The 12,790-nt window shown below is 39.8% G+C and overlaps 1 protein-coding gene across 8 annotated transcripts in view; it reads left to right on the top strand.

The window, feature by feature from the left end:
- MSI2 (musashi RNA binding protein 2) overlaps positions 1-12,790 on the top strand; it is a 1,055,328-nt gene that overhangs the window by 896,799 nt on the left and 145,739 nt on the right. For 4 of the 8 annotated variants that reach the window (XM_063953649.1, XM_063953645.1, XM_063953642.1 and 1 more), the window contains exons 11-13: positions 1,895-1,918; positions 3,360-3,398; positions 4,172-4,237. The exons of 1 other annotated variant lie outside the window; for it this stretch is intronic. In XM_063953649.1, the coding sequence (XP_063809719.1) occupies positions 1,895-1,918; positions 3,360-3,398; positions 4,172-4,237 (129 nt within the window). The remainder of the gene's footprint in view (positions 1-1,894; positions 1,919-3,359; positions 3,399-4,171; positions 4,238-12,790) is intronic. 3 more of the 8 variants (XM_063953647.1, XM_063953646.1, XM_063953644.1) reach the window with 2 other exon arrangements.

Below are 12,790 nucleotides of genomic sequence, written 5' to 3'. Positions count from 1 at the left end.
CCTCAGTGCTCAGTGAGTGAAGTGAGTCTGGTCTCCGGCGGTGGGTATCTCAAATGAGGCACCAGTTCGTTCGCCAATTGGAAGCCGCGGCTACCTGTCTGCAAGCTCTGATTGGCTAACAAACCGGTGCCTTATTTGAGAGTCAACCCGCCGATGGAGACCAGGCATCACTGAGCATTGAGGGGCAGGAGAGGCGCTATGCTCTCCTCCCCGCACATAGCAGCGGATGCAGGTATGGTGGAGGGCCTGGCGGTACTGCGTACCGGCTGACAATTTCTTACCGGTACGCAGTATTATTATTATTACATTTTATTTATAAGGCACCACAAGTGTTTCGCAGCGCTGTACAAAGGACAGTACAGGGAGACAAAACTTAACATTACAGTAAATAAATAATTACAATAGAGTACAGGTAACAAAGAGCACCACAATTCTCAAAACATAATACAGCTTAGATGTAAGTAGCGAGTGAGTGATCAGCGTACTACTAGGAGATGGTGGCCATAGATAGAGATGAGCCTTTACCAGCAAGAGAAAAAGCGGGTAAAGATGGTCGCTGAGTAGGAGAGGGCTGTGAGTGAAATGTGTCGAGAAGAGGGTTTTCACAACAAGAGGAAAGAGGGCCCTGCTCTGAGGCGCTAACAATGTAGTATAGGCCTGGCCAACCTGTGGCTCTCCAGATGTTGTGAAACTACACATCCCAGCATGCCCTGCCACAGTTTTAGCATTCCCTAATAGCAAAACTGTGGCAAAGCATGATGGGATTTGTAGTTTTACAACAGCTGGAGAGCCATAGGTTGGCCAGGCCTGATCTAGAAGGATGGGGTGACAGACAGATGACATGAGGTGCAAGCAAGCGGGAGGTAGCCTGATGGCAGGATGTAAGCGGATAGAGGAGCAGCTTCAGGACTAAGGTATGCATCGGAAGGGTACGCCTTGATGAACAGGAGGGATTTCAGTGCTTGTTTGAAGCTTTGCAAGGTTGGGGAGAGTCTAATGGAGGGGGGGCGCTTTCCTTTGAAGGGGTGCAGCATGTGCAAAATCTTGAACTCGAGCATGAGAAGCAGTGACCAGGGTAGAGGAGAGGCGACTGTCATTTGCCGTCCGTAAGGGGCAGAAGGGAGTATGAAGGGAGAGGAGGTTGGAGATGTAGGGAACAGTGGAATTAGAGATGGCCTTGTATGTGAGGGTGAGGAGTTTGAAGAGGATTCTGTAGGGGAATGGGAGCCAGTGCAGATTTTGTTGAAGGGGAGTGGCAGATGTGGAGCGGTGGGAGAGGACGTTAAGCCTAGCTGCGGAGTTGAGGACAGATTGGAGGGGAGCAAGTGAGGCCAGTGAGGAGAACTTTGCAGTAGTCAAGCCGTGAGATGACCAGTGAGTGGATGATAAGTTTAGTTGCACTCTGGGAGAGAAATGGTCTAATGTGAGCAATGTTGCGTAGCTGGAACCGACAGGATTGTGCCAGAGCTTGGATGTGAGGTGCAAAGGAGAGGGAGGAGTAAAGAGTGATGCCCAAGCAGCAGAGTTGGGGAACGGGGGAGATGATTGTGTTGTCAACAGTGATAGAGAAATTGGTAGGGGGTGTTACTCTGGCTGGGGGTTTTGTCCATGCAGTACCGCCCCATACCACCATACTTACAGTACTGCGTATACTCCCCTCTTAGTATGCTGATGTTCCTAAGCCCTCATGGTCAGTGACACAGTTGTTATGCAGATGTCATTTTCACAATGATGCCTCTGACAAATGTTATAACATCACTTAATTCATTTACAACAGTTTCATTTTCAATTGTTTCATCATTAATTGTCATCATGGATTCTCATGTTAAAGATTGTTAATGCTAATGGATATGTATATTGATTTAGAAATGTGTTTTTTTTTCTTTATTAACAGCACTTTTACCCTATTTAAATGCAAGTATGTGTTATTTAATTGATTTCCAGTAGTTTAGCAATCGTAGCTTAGATGTCTTGTGAAATTTTAATATCAAAGGTAGATAAATGTTTTTCTTATTTTTCAGTTTTCTATGTGTTATGTATACACACACACACACACACACACACACACATATATATATATATATATATATATATATAAAGGGTGTCTACAATTAATATTCACCTATTCCAAGCAGTCTACAGCAAAAGCTACTTATACCCCTTTCAGACATCAGACCCAGGAAATTACCGGTTCTAGCATGCTGAGCTCCATGACGCTGATCATGAGAAGGGTCGCGGACCGCATTCAGACATACCAAAATTCCGAGTTGATGCACGTTACCTTGCATAAACCCGGGATTTTGATGCATGTCTGAAAGGGGTATTATTGGAATGTCACCAACTTTTTAGTATGTCTTAATGAGGCCATGGGAAGGAAATTCACTGCAAAAAAATTGGACCTACAGTAAATCTACACAAAGCTTCTAGTGCTGAATTCGTGTTTTGGTAAAACAATTTTACCAGTAACGCACGTTCTTGTACATTTAACGACCTTTCGAATTTAAGACATAATGCGAATGAAAAAGGTTATGAGGATGTTGTTTACTGTAAATAGTGATAAGAAGGATCATGTGTTAAAGTAAATTTGTATATCTGATACCTTACAAGCAGAAAAACACCCCCTGGTGGTGATTTTTTTTAGCTATGTTTTTTTTTCTGTGAATGTCCACCACATGGCCTCATGAAGATGTACTGAAAAATTGGCGACATTTCCTGTAAGTAGCTTTTGCTGTAGACTGCTTAGAATAGGTGAAATTTAATTATAGGCACCCTGTATGTATATGTGTGTGTGTATGTATGTATGTATGTATGTATATATGTATATATATTCATGTTTCGTTTGCATGCATGCATATATGTGTTAGCAGATATTTTTATTGCTACCATCCTAATGATTGCTGATTGCCATGCCTGGTATACCAATACTGCTGATGTAGAAAAGAAACCCTTATTACCACTAACCAGGGGGTCTCTGAAAAAATCATGTTCAATCCAAAAATAATTAAATTTTTTAGAATCTGATTAAAGACAAAAGCCCTTGTGTGTGAAATATGAAAAGGACGCTTTTGTTCTGATTTTTTTTTTTTCCTTTTGCATTTAGAGTAGTTTAAAAGGTATGCATGGCCCAGATTATTACAGTTTGTATTTGCTTCTTATTTTGCATTCTTTTCTTGTAACAAAGAATAGAATGGGAAATGAAGCCAGGCTGCTTACGTCCTCGCAGTTGCATTCACCTAGATTAGTGTGCAAGGAACAGCATTCTCTCCAGCTGCCTCTGTTTATTCAGGATGTGGAATGTCTCCAGTTGTAGCTACTGTTTCACCGGATTTGTTTCATTTCCATTTTTTTTTTTCTTTTAGCCATGCAAAATAATGTCCTTCACCTGGAACCTGAAAAATGTAAAGACATTTGTTTTATATTTTCACCAACAACTTATAAAACTAGTGACAGTAGACTTACTTACATTTTGAAATAAAGTATTGCAATGTCTATATCACTTTGTGGAACCACAAACCTTTGAGCCAAGCAATATTACGTTGAAATCAAATATATTTACACTTGTGATAATAATGCAAACATGCTACAAATAAAAAAGAATAGAAGCAAGCATATGTCATCTGCTAACAGATGTATGCTCACATATGCAAAACTGCTCACAGTGGGTAGATGAGTTATCACCTGTCTGGTATAAAGGATTGGATGATCGTCTACTTTGGATGGATCATCTGACATAATTAATTAGGAAAGTAGAAGCAGGCTGTGTGCTGTAAAGCAAGGGACGGTGATGGGTCAGTTTTTGGTTTTATTTATTAAATTCTACTTAAAAACTACACATTGATTGATAATGGTTTCAACTTTACAGATGAAATGCATTAGACAACAAATCCAGAGGGGATATTATTAGAGCTGTCCCAATCTTTTATTTGTAGCCTAACAAGTATTTATATTGTGGCCGCATAACAAAGCTCATGTTTTGCTGCTTTATTATTTAGATATGTCCTATGAAAGAAAACCTTACTGGGAAAAGTGTATTTTGGTAACTAGTAAAGATTGCACCTTACAGCATGATCACGTAATGAAGAGGAGAAGTTAGAGCAAATACGCATAATGTAGTAATGGAACAAGCTGTTAGCTGTTGTTCTATAGTCTTTCTGCTTCTCTTTCTGGACAGGTTTCCCTGCGGCAGCAGCCTATGGACCAGTAGCAGCAGCAGCGGTGGCGGCAGCTAGAGGATCAGGTAGGGGGCTTGTAAACTGAGTGGGGTGCAGGATATCTCTAGGTAGAAGATTGCACGGTTGGGCTATGTTATTTGCCTGCTGCTGTTCTCAGCCAATCATTTGCATTGCAAGTTAATGGGGAATAATCAGCTTTAATGTGAAGGTCATTCTCAAGTAAATTAGTTACAATCCGCAGTAAGCATCAAGCATAACTTAATAAAGTATACATTTCCTAAATAATAGATATTATAATTGCATAGAATTCAAATACATGCTGTTTCTATAACCCATTTTTTAATAGTGTTTACAAAGTATAAACAATTATTTTAGGTTAAAAAGAAACACAAAAAGAATTTCATACCCATTAAATACAGTTCGACTTGTCTTAGAGTGGCTATCATTCCTTGTAATATGCTTCATACCAGTGGATTGCATTTGTTATATAGGCTGTGTGCACAGCAAAGTTAACTTATTTATTTTCAAGGTAAAGCAAGCATATGTGAAGATGTTTTATTTTTCTAAATAGAATATCATATTATCTTTCTCTCTTTAAAAAAAAAAAATAGTAGTGGTAGCCCAGCCGCAATCTTATCCCTATCAGATATAGTAAATATATTAAAAGCATTTTTAAAGTGTTTTCTGTTTTGCATTACAACATATTAGTACCCTTCCGTTTTGTGCTAAAAGTAACATTTACCAATAAATGGGAACTCCAGTTTGTTTTGTTACTATTCTGTTATTTGTTTTCTTGCAAGTGGCTGCTGCATCTATCGGAGAACCATACACACCTCTGTCACCTCCCACCAACATTCCCTCATACACCTATAGACCGTAATCCCAAATTAGATTCACGTGTTCTCCTTCCTTAATGATTGCAAATCTGAAACACTAACTACCATCTCAGGCAATTATGGCAACAGCTTGTCTGCAAAAAGTAAGCCATCAAGGCCTTAAATTGTTACTACAATCCAAAGCAATGTACCATATTTTTTTAGGATTCAGTAAATCTTGTCAACATTCAGTGGGTGGAATTCAAATGTTTGAAAAGTTGGTTGGGTCTCTGTTTTTTTCCCTATCTATTAGATAGGAAAAAACAGACTCCCCACTGACTTTTCAAACATTTGAATCTCCCCCATAATGGTCATTGTGCAGACTGTGAACAGGGAAGTGCTATCACCACATGAAATGTCCACAAAGAGATAGGAAAAGAATGTACTGCTCTTGGACATTCAGGTAACAGTGGCATGTTTGCATACTGTCACAATAACGTAAATAGCCAGATGAAAAATTGCTTACAGGAGATGTAACAATGGGAATCCTAGCAACTCTGACTTAGTGCAGATACCTGTAACTTTCTTGATATGCATGTTCCAAAGTGTTCTGGTCGACCATGTTAAGGTCGACATTCATTAGGTCCACCACTATTGGTCGACATAGACATGATCGACATTGACTAATAGTCGACACATGAAAATGGTCGACACGAGACAGATTGACACATGAAAAGGTTGACATGGTTTTTTTAAAAACTGTTTTTGGTGTCATTTTTTTTCCATAACATGACCAGGAACCCCAATTAGTGTACCGCGTCCCCTTGCATGTCGAGCAAACTGCGGGCAAGGTGCCTTACTCCGCTGCGCTCGGCACAGGTTACCGTTCCCAATCGTAGTCCACGTGGATGGTAAAGTATGAAAAATGTAAAAATCTAATTAAAAAAGAAGTTGTGTCGACCTGTCCTGTGTCGACATTTTCATGTGTCGACCATATGTCCATGTCCACCATGTCAATGTCGACCAATAGTAGTCAACCTAATGACTGTAGACCTTAACATGGCCAACCATCCAAACTGATACCGTTCCAAAGCTATACAGAATTAGAGGCATATTTAACATTTGTTCTTAAAGTTGTATTAGACAGCCAGTATTATAGAGCTTTCAGACAGTTTTGTCCCAAATCAAGCCACATTATACTATAGTTTAATTAAAATTAACTCCTAGAATGATAGAGACTCTCATATGTCTTCATCGAGGTGTGGTATATATTGTCGACATTCATCATGAGAATATTGACTGGTCGTAAAATGTCGACATGCTCACAAATTTGACATTGACCAGGTCAACATTCAGCATGAAAGCATTAAATGTCCTGGTGGTCTACCGGTTACATACTGTACCTGGTATGGCTGGTCTGGTGGCTCCTCGGACGTTTTCTGGGTCCAGCGGGCAGGTGTTGATTACTTCCGACAGCTCCAGAGGTGAGTATTCTGCACAGAGGGGAGTATGCCTGATCCCTACCCCTCCACATCCGCAGCCTAATTTTAACCTTCCCCCTTCAGCCTAGCCCTAACCTCCGCTGCAGCCTAACCGTAACCCGCCACTGGTGGTTTTTGCAGAATGTCTGCATTTCACTTGCCAACATTGTGAACATGTTGACTTTCTGCACATGCCCCCACATGTTCAATGTTGACATCATAACTGTCAACATTATGAATGTAAACATTGTAAATGTTGACATTTTGACTACATCGCCTTCAATATTAGGTCATCCATGTGAACAGTTTTAGGGAGTTATTTCCACAGTGGGTATGCAGTCATCATGTCGACACTTTCAACAGGGATGCCGCTGTGAAAATCACTTTACTTCATTTTAAGCTGTTGTGAAGTCTTGATTTGAGCAACAAATTATTGATACATAATATCCTATCCTTCAAGGCGTTTTGATATATATTAAGAAGACTCAGTTGGAGATTTAGCAACATTGTTGTCATTATTACATTTTTTTCTACACTGTATGAGTCTGTACACTACCTGTTGAATTTGTTGCTCAATCAGGACTTCACAACAGATTAAATTGAAGTAAAGTGATTTTCACAGCAGCATCACAGCACACAGAATTTTTAATTCACTCTTCTTTCTTTACTTTTCCAAAATTATTTTATTATTTCAGTTTTTAAATACCATAATTTTAAATTAAGAGTAAAATTTTATTGTATCTTCTTTGTGCACCAAATTATAGTTTTTCTTGAATTAATTTGTTTGTTTAGTGGTAGCACCTCCGAGCCCAGATATTTTGGTATACACAAGAATCTTCCAATATGGCAATAGGGGTTATGTAATCTTTATGATCTAATCTATTTATTTTGTGGTTAGTCTTTTTTTCTTGTATATCAATATTTTGTTATTGCATTTCTTTGTACATACAGTATGCATACGAGTACATAGCTGGAGGTCCCCTTTAATGATATACAGTATGTTATATTGCTAGTCATCAGCTCTGTTTACTTACCCTGTAAAAACCTTTCTGCGTAGTAAAGACGTCAATACATATTTTGCATTGAAACTTTGCCAGAGCTTTACCAGTGTTCTCACTAATAAAGACAAATATGTCTCCTTTCTGTGCTTCACATCCTTCCTCTCTGTCCCATCCACTGTTCTTTGGCAAATGCAATTATTTTGTTTGCATGTGATCTGTTCCCTGTCACTGTCTTCATCTAAACACTTCTAATTCTGCACTAGCTTTGTAGAAGGAGGTGACTGCTTCCTGTATATACATTTAGCACACACAAAGCCACTATAGTCTGTGTTTTACCAGCAACACTCTATTTTATGGCTAATTAATAAGGCATTTCCTGCAGGTATTTTTATTGGCTGTGTAGTGTAAACTAAAAGATCTACACCTTTTCTTGAGATAAGCAGCTTAGTGAACTGCTGTTTAAGCTAGATACATTGAATGTTGGTATATAAGAGAGATGTAGTTCACACATTAAAAGCACAAAATCAGTCATATGGGTAATACATCTTATTAACTACATTTGGCTGTTTTTAATAAGATAATCACCTCAGTACGGCACCATTATGAAATAGACCCGCGCTGTGCAGTATTTTATGCATTAATATGTAACATGAGGAGGCATTACTTTGAAAGGTTTTACTGTTCTCTACACATATGCATTTCTGATGCACATGGCAGTTAAAACAGATCTGGATATTTCCAAGATATCGATCACATCACTGGGTCCAAGACTAAACGGAAGCTGCTGCTATAACTAGATAGGTCATTAGACAGTAACAACTGCACACATAGAATTTTACAGACTGGTATGGGCTATATTATGCAGTGAGTTAACCTGCGAGGGCTTGTTGATGGCCAGTGTTGAAATTGCTGACAGCTCTGTCCTGCAACTAGTGCCTGAGATGGTAGCGACACCATAATGAGAGGCGGTGTTTATGCCATTAGATTTGACAGGAGAGAGAGAACTCGCTGTAACATTATTTTCAAGTTATACTTATTTTTAAATCTTTTTCTTCACCAGTGGGTTCTTTAACACATATTATGTTGTTCTATGCAAACAGTGCAATGTTCTGAAAGGATAATTTCAGCCTAGTAGTATCTTTTTCTCAACCATCCCCATACCTCTATCTACAGTAGCAGACCTATGTTGGTTCCATGTAGGGATGGCCATGAACAGTCGATGGTCTATGACTGATGGCAAGTGTGGGCCACCATCGATGCACCATCTGCAGTAGTAGACCTGTGTTGAAGAACATGGGGGGACCGGTGGTCCTATGGTGTAGTTATGCACATACCATAGTTTGTTTTCTGACGATGGTTTACAACTATCGACTTGGCCATCACTAGTTCCATGGCAGGAACCTGCACAGTTCAGGAGAGATCTTGCTTGCCAGTGCTGCATTGCATTCTGCTCTCATACAGACAGGAATTGATAGGAGGTGCAGACATCTAATGCAGGTACAGTGCTCTGTGGTTCCACACCTAATACTGAAATTAACACATTGCTGTTTGCATTTGAAACCTTCTGGGTTGGCAACATAAATGGAAGACTTTGCTGTGCTAGGGAGGGTGAGTTTTTCCAAAATGTCAGGTTCCTGGCATGGAACCCCGATTAAATTATACTATTTAGCTGAAATGATACATTAATGATTCAAATAAATAGAACAAAACACAACCTTCATTTTATGCAAACTGGCGCTGCTTGCAGGATGCAAATGAGTCTTATTTTTGTATAATATTGATCATACATGATGGTTGGACGTCTGGTGATTAACCATACTGCCATATTTTCTTATCTATGTTTTCTCTGTCATGTCTAAGGAATGTACACCATACAGCCTTTGTGCTGCAGTGTATTATGTTTGTCCAATTTGTTTTTAAATATCTACTTGTGTGTCCATTTTGGAAGTTTGTATCTCTAGAAATGTATGCTTACAAAAATCATGTTTAACATTATTTTAATGCCAGCCCTTGGGGTTTGGCAGGTAGAAAGTGCAGATGGGTGTCCATAGGCACTGGAAATGAACCCTGCCAGCTTTTCCAAATGTAAATCTTCCAGTGGGCTGTATGGTGATTATTTAAATGTAGAGTAGTTGCTATATGCTACTTTGACCTTGGACGGCATTATTTATTTTTATACTGCTAGCACCCTCAAATATAATGGGAATCTAAACCTTGTAATTGTGGAAACACATATGGAATTGTGGAAGCTTAATTCCCTGGTACATGCAGTGTCCTACAGTACCTGCAAGTAGTATTTCCATGTCAGAAACACATGTGCTGCACTTTCTACTTGCTGGCCAGTAGCAATAGAGTAAGCTGGATGGTGAGTGTGAGCAATTACGTTTCTGTTTCTCTCTTGCTTGATTGAGGCGGCTGTTAGTGTCTCTCTTTAGACTCGGACCTGCACACTTGCTCTCACTCTTCTCAGCAGGAAGGTTCGTGCACACCTAACAATTAACCTGCTTTCTGTGTCCAGCTTTCTGTTAGTACCAGCTGACTGCATGTTTTGCTTGTGCAAAGAAAAAAAAAACCAATCTCTTTAGACACTCTCTAAGGGGTAAATTTACTAAGATGGGAGTTCTATTCAGGATGGGATGTTGCCCATAGCAACCAGTCAGATTCTACTTCTCATTTATCTAGAACATTCTATAAGATAGTACATGGAAGCTGATTGGTTGCTATGGGCAACATCCCATCTTAAATAGAACTCCCATCTTAGTAAATTCACCCCTAAGTCTTTAAAAAACAGATACTTTATTATGCACTCTGTATGTGTAGTCACCGTAATGCGTAGTGGAAAGCTTTAGAATCCACACCTTCCCACCTTCCTGAATAGTATTTGCCACTTCCTTGCTTGCCAGACTGACTGTGTCTTCTGTACTGGGTGCATGCAGTGTTCTGTTGTTGGTGTACTTCAGTAGCAGTTGTACATGCGTTGGTTTTGGGCACATCAGTAATTTGATATATTATTGTTACACATAAATATTCAACCAGTGTGTTGGTGAGACCTCTGAGTACATTTGTCACTGGTTTAACAATACAAATGAAGCATAATTGCAGCATATTCATCAACTTGCCAATAGCCACAATTACAGCTCTCAGTGTAGAAAATGATCATAAGTGCATGTAACTTTTCAGTGGTTAAACAGCTCATTTTGCTAACCAGGAACATGTAGTTATCTGGTCTCTGTTCACAGAGCTAATGATCCTGCAACTTGGCGTGAGAGCTAATAACACTGTCTCTCTGCCCTGCATTATTGTATTACTAGATTAGTTCAATGCAGGGTTAACCTTGTAGCACTTTGAGCTAATTCAAATGATCTCTAAGCACATCAGGACGTCTATGTGTGGTTGAAGAACGAACAGCTGTAAACACACCAATATATCAATGTAGAACATGCAGCAAAAGCACATTACATTTCACAGTCTCAGAACCACCTTTTTAAGAGTCACAATTTGTCTTTGTTAATGAACATAGAAACCTACCCCATACCGTGCCCCAGTACTGCAAGCTGCACTGAAAATGTGTATATGTGGGGGAAACATTTTCAGTATGTACATTTAGAGCAGAAGCACATTCAAGGTCCAAGGACTGACAAAAAAGGCAGACACCCCCCCCCCCCCCTCCCACCCAGCTTATCCCTACACAGGCCCCAGCCATCCCCGTTCTGTCTCTCTAGCCTGCAGTGTCTGTCCAGCCCAAGCCAACCCCTTCTGTCTCTCCAGCCCTGCACTGTCTGTCCAGCCCCTTCTGTCTCTCCAGCCCTGCACTGTCTGTCCAGCCCCTTCTGTCTCTCCATTCAGCAGTGTCTGTCAAGCCCCAGGCAGCCTCCTTCTGTCTCTTCAGTCCTGCATGGTCTCTGGTATCTAGCCCCAGCAAGCACCCTTCCGTCTCTCCAGACATGCGGTGTCTCTCATATCCAGCCCAACCTAGTCCCCGCATGACACTTACCTTCTTCTAGCTGCTCCTCACTAACCACGACTCCCCTCTCTTATGCTGCATGACATGATGTCATGTGTGGTGGGTCGCAAAAATACCTATTTTTGCATGGCAGCGGTGGGCAGTAGGAGCCAGTGGCGGGCGCCTCCCCTCTCTGTCCAAGTGTCCGAGTCCAGGACTCCAGTTATCAATGAGTAAATCTAACACATTTAAACTTGCAAATGAATTAATTTCGAATTAATGACTTATTTTATTCATGGTTGAATGTACAGCATATTTTTGTTTCTTTTTAACACTTGGTCAACTAAAGCATATGAATTTCATTTAACAAAATGGTAGCCTCTCCAGATATTGAAGGTGCATTACATACAGTAAATAGGCGCCACAAACCAAATGCAGACTGTTCTTGTGTAGTATCATTGTAAATCTGTTCACAGAGTGATATACAATAAAATCTACTCAGAATATTAAAAATAATTGAGGCTTATCTTGAGTCTCTAGAACCAATCAGAGATGGACAAGACTGGCGTCCCAATTGGTCCAACGATAAGTCCTGAACCTATGGGGGAACAGTCCTAGCTTTATATACAGATAATAAGCAACTGCATGTGTTTTTAATATTGGTGTAAACGTGGAATTTACCTATTACCTATTAACTATTTATTTTCTTTAAGAAAAACTACCCTATGAGTGCTCTTATATCCTTTTTGTTTTTTGTTTGTTTTTTTCCTTTTTTTATCAAACAGTATTTTGTTGCTTTTGCTGATGACTTTAGGCTAAAGCCACACTTAACTTTATGCACCACACAATACACCACCAGAAAGCTTCCATATTGCATATTGCACTGATTTAGAATAATTAAAAATAATGATTAACAGTAGTTACTTTCCAGGCATTAGAAAGTTACCTAGTAAGTGACAATGTATTTGGGTTGGAGTAGCCTGGTATCTATGAGTTAATAATTTTAGCGCTACAATTTAGCCTTGTAAACCCATGAAGCAATCATGAGATACATCTGAGAACAGACACGCGTGTTTCCGCTTGGAAAAAAAGACAAACTTCTGAGGGCACTTTTGAGTAGGGGGCAAATGCAGGTAGAACATGTAAATTGACAGTTCAACAATTGCTGTGGAGTTCGGGAAATTTTTAAAAATTCTGAGCCATTCCTGAATATTCTAACCAGGTTCTTTTCTTGCACGTCCTTTACCCACCTGTTATTTCTCCAGGACTTTGTTATTTCATTGGCGAGATTAGTTTTGAAGGGATTTAGTTTCCTGCAGCTTAATTGGTCAGCACCATATGGAGGCAACCTGTTTTGCTTTATTAGTATAACTATAAT

Source organism: Pseudophryne corroboree, chromosome 2, assembly GCF_028390025.1.
Source record: "Pseudophryne corroboree isolate aPseCor3 chromosome 2, aPseCor3.hap2, whole genome shotgun sequence".
Taxonomy (NCBI): Eukaryota; Metazoa; Chordata; class Amphibia; order Anura; family Myobatrachidae; genus Pseudophryne; species Pseudophryne corroboree.
This window is presented reverse-complemented; position numbering and strand designations above follow the sequence as displayed.